Genomic DNA, 6,000 nt, shown 5'->3' with positions numbered 1-6,000 from the left:
CATTCCTCTCATCACTCCTCATCAATCCCTTATTGATTTTATTCAAAAGATAACTCCCAAAACTTTGTATTTAAATTAGAAATAATTGTCATGTTAATTGCAAGATATTATGTGACTTCCTATTTAAATTAAAAATAATTACCATATTAATTGCAAAATATTATTTTATATAATATCTTACAATTATTCTCTCATTCTCACCAAATATGACCGGTCACTCTCCATCTAAAAGGCCGCCACTTGTGAGCACGTGCAGTAGGGCAAGTAACAAATCAACGGCGCGAAATGGGAGACAAAAATTAGCAAAAACAAAAAAGGAATTTTCAACTCTTTTTCAAATTCCCCCGTCTTTAAAAAATGAAAACCATCCCGCTTCCACTCTTGGACGCAGAGACGCGGAAGGTCTTCTTTCAGCTCCAGTCCACCATTTCCAATGGCGGTTCTGAGAAATCGAGGCGGAGGAAACTGCGGAGAGAACGGCGGAGCAACCGTAGAGAACGAAACCGCAGGGACTTCAGGGTACGAGCAGTTCAGGGACCATAGGATCAGAGAGAACAAGGAGAGATTGCAAAAGCTGGGCATTTTGGACCTTGCCCTGGAGCTCAAGACCGAAGCTACCGCCCCAAAACGTCCCCGCCGGGCAAAAACCCACAGCCCACTTCCTGGTTCCGGATCCCCCAGGCGCTCTTCTAGGTAACCCATCTTTCCTCCTGTTTGGATTCCGAGAAAATGGAAAATGTGGGAATGTTTGCATCTTTGACGGGTTTTGATGTTTAAAAAAAAGAAAGCTTTTTTGTTTTTTTGGGGTTTTGTTAGGTTGAAGAGTGTGGCTCCTGTAGATTATGTGCAAAAGAAGAGGCCTATGAAGAAAGACGAGAACCCAAAGCGCCCAAAGAGGAGTGTTGAAATTTTTATAAAGGAAGGTTCAAAGCCAGAGATCTATACAGAGGAGCATGAGAAGCTGTTAGGGGATTGCGTTAAAAGCTGGGAGTTGGGTGTTGATGGCTATGGGGAAGATGGGAGGCGTATTTACGATCTGGTTAAGGGAGAATTTTGCCACCAATGCAGGTAGGTTATCATGCATTTGATGGGTTTCTAAATTATGTCGAAGTATACAATTTTTTATGTATAGGCATAGTTATGACCTTCGCAAATTTCTTTGAAACCCTGAATGGGTTTTTTACTATACCGATTGGTTGAGCTAACTTAATTGACTAGCTGGTAATGTTGTTCTTCACAACGAGATCGAATTTTAACATGCCAAGTTTAGTCAAGTCATGTTGCATAGACCAGCAATGTTCTATCAATTTGCCTGTTTGGCATTTTGAATCATTGTTGTTAAAAGATTGCCTGAGCACCAGCGGATTTCATTCTGATTCTAACGAGAATCTGAAACTGATGTATATCACTGTCTTAGCTGTTTCGTTGTTTTTTATTCGTGAATATGTTAAGCTTTACATTTATCTTATGTTTTCCATTTTTTCTGTCCATTTACTCCAGGACAACTTTAGAAGTTAGAACCCTTCCAAGTATGTTGTCTGTTTCGGCTTTAGGCTTTCATTTCGACCGATTGCTTATATGGATAATTGACAGTGTAGCGCTTAAAAAATTCTTCTCATCGCCACACAAATTATGCTTCCAATTGAAAAGTTTCAGTCAAATGCTCTTTTATTATATTCTTCTTGAGTTTTGCCATACATTGGCTGGTTCTTGCACCGTTCTTATTCATTCATGTACTATCCTTGTATACTTGTAGGTTGTATTTTTCGTTTTTTTCTGAATCTAAATTGGAAAAAATAATTTAAGGACTGATTGAGGAAGCTTATACATATGATTAATAACCCTTTGGAAGAGGTTACGTTGTCAAGTGTATAGCAGAAGTTCTTAAATCAACTGCTATACCGGGTTCACTTTGTACTCGTACAGAACGTTCATACAACTATGTAAACTATGTTTCTTAGGTGTCCTTTCACTTGGCAAACTATGTTTTGAGATGACATAATTCCTTGCAGGCATAAAACTCTTGGTCATCATACACAGTGCTGGAAATGTGACTTGGTCCAAGGGCAGTTTTGTGGAGATTGCTTATACATGAGGTAAATTTTTTCACAAGTTACCTGTTAAAAGTAACACCTTTTTTATGCTCCAATTTGTATCGAAAACATGCTATGAATGAAAAGATGCTACATGCACAACAAGACCACATCCACATTAAGCACGTCAATAATTTTGCTGTTGCCCGAAGCAAATTTTTCATCTTTTTTAATCAATGCTATGGTCTTATTCATTGACTTTTACCGTCTTCCATAGATATGGAGAGAATGTTATGGAAGCCAGCGAAAATCCTGATTGGACGTGTCCTGTTTGTCGGGCCATCTGTAACTGCAATTGCTGCCGTCAAGCGAAGGGGTGGGAACCCACTGGTAATGTGTATAGAAAGGTAAACATTCTCAACCTTAATGAGCTACTCCCGTGAAGAGAAAAGCTTGCAATACAGTAGAACACAGGCACAAACAACAACAACAACAACAGAGCCTTTTCCCACTAAGTGGGGTCGGCACAGTAGAACGCAGGCACAAACACACAAAATCACACACCCACATACACTTAAGGCATATATATAAATATATTTGTTCATTACATAGTTTGGGCGCCGTGATTTTGGTACATGATGGAAACAAAAGACGAAGGCAACAAATTAACATGAACTAATGGCTAAATTTTGTTAACTTATCAGGTCGTAAAACTGGGTTACAAATCTGTGGCACATTATCTCATTCAAAACCGCCATCCCTCAACAAACACAGAAACCACAGGTGAAGAGGTTCTTGCAGAGGTATCAACTCCTTCAGTGGAGACCTTTCCACACAATGAATCTTCAGGAATTGGCAGTGGCTCTGATACTAGCAAGCATGTTGGTGACAACGATGTGGGTAATGCAGATGCTGTTGCTGCTGATGTTGCTGTTGACAGTGAGGCAAAGAAAAAGCTGAGAAGGAGTACAAGGCTGAGCGGGAATTAAACTTTTATGGATTATAGCCTGCTCATACTGCAGACTAGTCCCCGATCAAGTTGTGAAAGGCTGGGAGACACCAATCGCTTATTTTTGCGCACATAAAATTCCTCTTTTGTGGCGACTAATCTAGTGCAGCTATATATATATATATATATATATATATATATATTTTTTTTTTTTTTTTTTTTTTTTGTGTGTAGTTTCTACTCTACTCACAAGCTCGAAAGTACATGTATCGCCGGTCTTGATTTTGTTAGCATATACGAATTTACACCACCTTGCGGTGAAGCAGTGTGATTCGTTGCAAGGAATAACTTTCACTGTCCTTGTCTTTCCCTCTGCATTTTGCAGGGTGACCCTAAAATATATGCCTTAAGTAAAATACTCTCTAGAGAAGGCTAAGGGGACGAACTGCACGAGCAACGTGATCCAATATAAGATACTCCACTTAGTTGCATTTTGATATTAGTTTCATTACATGAAAGGGGACTGATTGGGAGGAATGCAGTGATAAAGACTTGGATGAAATTTCTTCGCAACTAGCTTCTGAATTCTCAAATGCGTTGTCTCCGCAATCTTCTTCCTCGTCTGTAAACTTTTTGAATTCACTTCCCTCAGCACTCGGAAGGTTTTCACCTACTGTTTCACATCCAAAATAAAACAGAGCAATGAGTTACATGAAATCCAGTAGACATGTATATCGCGACATCTGACCACTTATCGCTGGAAGAACTTGATCGGAGGGGATGCTTAGAACTCACGGGAGGGTACTTTCTTGGTCTACCACGAGGTCTTTTAGAAGTGCTAGCATAGGCGGGATTTTGATTTGATCCAATGTTGGTATGATTGACTCGCTTACATGCATTCTTCTTAAAAACCCGTTATGCTGAAATGCATTCTTCCATCGTAGCTGAATACCAAATTCTCTCCGTTACCCAAAGAGTTATCTTTTAAGAACTCCGGCCAGCCATCCTTGAAATACACACCACCGATTGTTCAGCATATGTTTCCCGACGTTTGGTGGGATACGCTGACGCAGAAAATTCAAAATTATGTACAGAATTTAAACATGTTTCTGATCTAACATTAAGCACCAAAATACAGCTTCTAAATAAAACAGTTGCAGTGAGTAACAACACCGTTCCAAGAAGAAAATGCAAAAAATTAAATACGTGGAATTAGTTGAGACTAATTACCAATTCTTCGGTGTTGTAACAATAAAAAACAATCTTGTAGAATGAAGGCTTCTTCTCCTCAGTCTTGGATGTTATTCTCAACATTTTCTGCAAAGTCAAACTCTATTGGTAAGGTTTGGAAGCATCTTTAAGAAGAAAAAGAAGAGATAAACGGAAAATACCAGCCTGGAACACAAGCAACCGGCAAATCAACACACGAAATTAAATGGACCGTCTAATGCAGCCTGTGCTACGCAACAGCGTTATAAGTTCATGCAATGCAGCAAAGATAAGGACTTAAGCAGGAATTGACTACAAAAGCAACGCTAGCTTTCAAAATACAGTTCATTTGAGAGAAAACAAAGGGCTCAGCTTAGATCAGGCCGCAATGCAACAGTCCAGAACAAGAGAGACTAATCGAATTACTATATACAGCAAATGTTAAGAGAACCCACAACACAACAGAAAGCATGTAAACCAAGATTAAATCGATAAATGTTGCATTGCAGCCTAGAGTTCTCAGCATTTTTCTTCTCAGTAGCAGCATGAGACTCTAATCTAATAAAAAAAACAAGAAGGTAGCAACAAAACGATCAACGAAAAAAGGAAATGAACACATTCTTGGGCACTTTTCAATAGTTCTCAGCATTTTTGTCCCTCCGTTTAAGTTAGTTATTATCAACAAAAGACAAGTAAAGAAGAGTTTTAAAGAAGAACAAAATGAGATGCATAGCGGAGAACTGCAATCACAAAAATTTGGGAAGAACTTATAAAGCATATAAACTAGGTGTACAAAAGGGAAACCCCAAATCTAGAACACAAACACACCGCCAAGCAAAAAATGTCCAACAGAGCTTCTGCCATGTTACAACAAGAAGTTAAGAACAACAAATTAAAACACCAAACAAAAACAGAAGACTGAAAATCCAGTTAAACAAACCAATTGAACACAAAGAAACTTCCAAACAAACATGAAATTAAAAAAGAAGAGCACCTGAAAAATACAAAGAGAATGGCCTTCTCCCAAACAGCCATTTGTTCTTGTATGATTCAATATTACGTAGTATTGAAGAAGATTCTGAAGAAACAAATGTTTGAGACATAGAAACACAAGGCGGTAAAAAGTAGATGGAGAAGTCAAAGTAACTCCTTGTACTCACTGCAAAAGGACACTGCGGGCATGGATAGGGTTGGTGAATTCCTTAACTACTGTACAAGTTACGACTCAATGCTATGGAGGAGGATTCTCTCCCCTCCTAATCTCTCTCCACTAGGGTTCTCCATTGAGTTGGCTGTGTAACGGTTGTGTCAAGTAAATATATGTACTTCCCTTAAATACAACATTCCTCTTGTTTGTTTGTAATACTAAGTTTAATAAGTCATATGGCACATCAATGGGGTGCTGCGGTCACACGTTAACATATCAGCCATGTCTATTGTTCATATAATAACATGCGGGTTAGTAACATTACAATGGTGCGACCATCACTTTGAAACTTTCTCCTAGACTTGATACAAAATTAATAATAGAAGAAATTCTAAAGTTTATTAAGATATTCGATCAATTGTAGTTGTTGATGCTTACACGCACTATTTAGGGTGTATTTAGATGAAGGAAATCTTCCATGCCGAATATCAACATCGTGTTACAAACTTATGAATCATGTTTAAACGATGTATAGATGTATAGATCGATTGTGAGAATTTGTGACAAATTGTGACAGACTATTGATTTGAGTGAGGGTTCTGTTCTTCAATCTAAAGTATGGGCAAATTTTCCTGGCCCTAAAATTTGCTTCTCTGCACAAT

The 6,000-nt window shown here is 38.5% G+C and overlaps 1 protein-coding gene and 1 long non-coding RNA gene across 2 annotated transcripts; one reads left to right on the top strand and one right to left on the bottom strand.

Moving 5' to 3' along the window:
- The first annotated feature begins 356 nt into the window (after window positions 1-356).
- On the top strand, window positions 357-3,338 carry LOC137722691 (uncharacterized). The gene is made up of 5 exons (XM_068461756.2): window positions 357-693; window positions 817-1,068; window positions 2,013-2,096; window positions 2,311-2,440; window positions 2,738-3,338. Exons 1-5 carry the CDS (start codon window positions 434-436, stop codon window positions 3,020-3,022), a joined length of 1,011 nt encoding a protein of 336 aa, XP_068317857.2. The 5' UTR covers window positions 357-433; the 3' UTR covers window positions 3,023-3,338.
- An 83-nt stretch (window positions 3,339-3,421) lies between these two features.
- LOC148696992 (uncharacterized) lies at window positions 3,422-4,726 on the bottom strand. Its single transcript, XR_015962996.1, has 3 exons — window positions 4,213-4,726; window positions 3,778-4,046; window positions 3,422-3,652 (listed from the first exon to the last, which is right to left on the bottom strand). It is a non-coding gene; the product is annotated as an uncharacterized LOC148696992 (long non-coding RNA).
- Window positions 4,727-6,000: the final 1,274 nt, after the last annotated feature.

The sequence above is a fragment of the Pyrus communis genome, chromosome 5, assembly GCF_041283825.1.
Source record: "Pyrus communis isolate YQ-2024b chromosome 5, ASM4128382v1, whole genome shotgun sequence".
Classification (NCBI taxonomy): domain Eukaryota; kingdom Viridiplantae; phylum Streptophyta; class Magnoliopsida; order Rosales; family Rosaceae; genus Pyrus; species Pyrus communis.
Note: the sequence above shows the minus strand (reverse complement) of the source record. Positions and strands in the feature narration are given on the sequence as shown.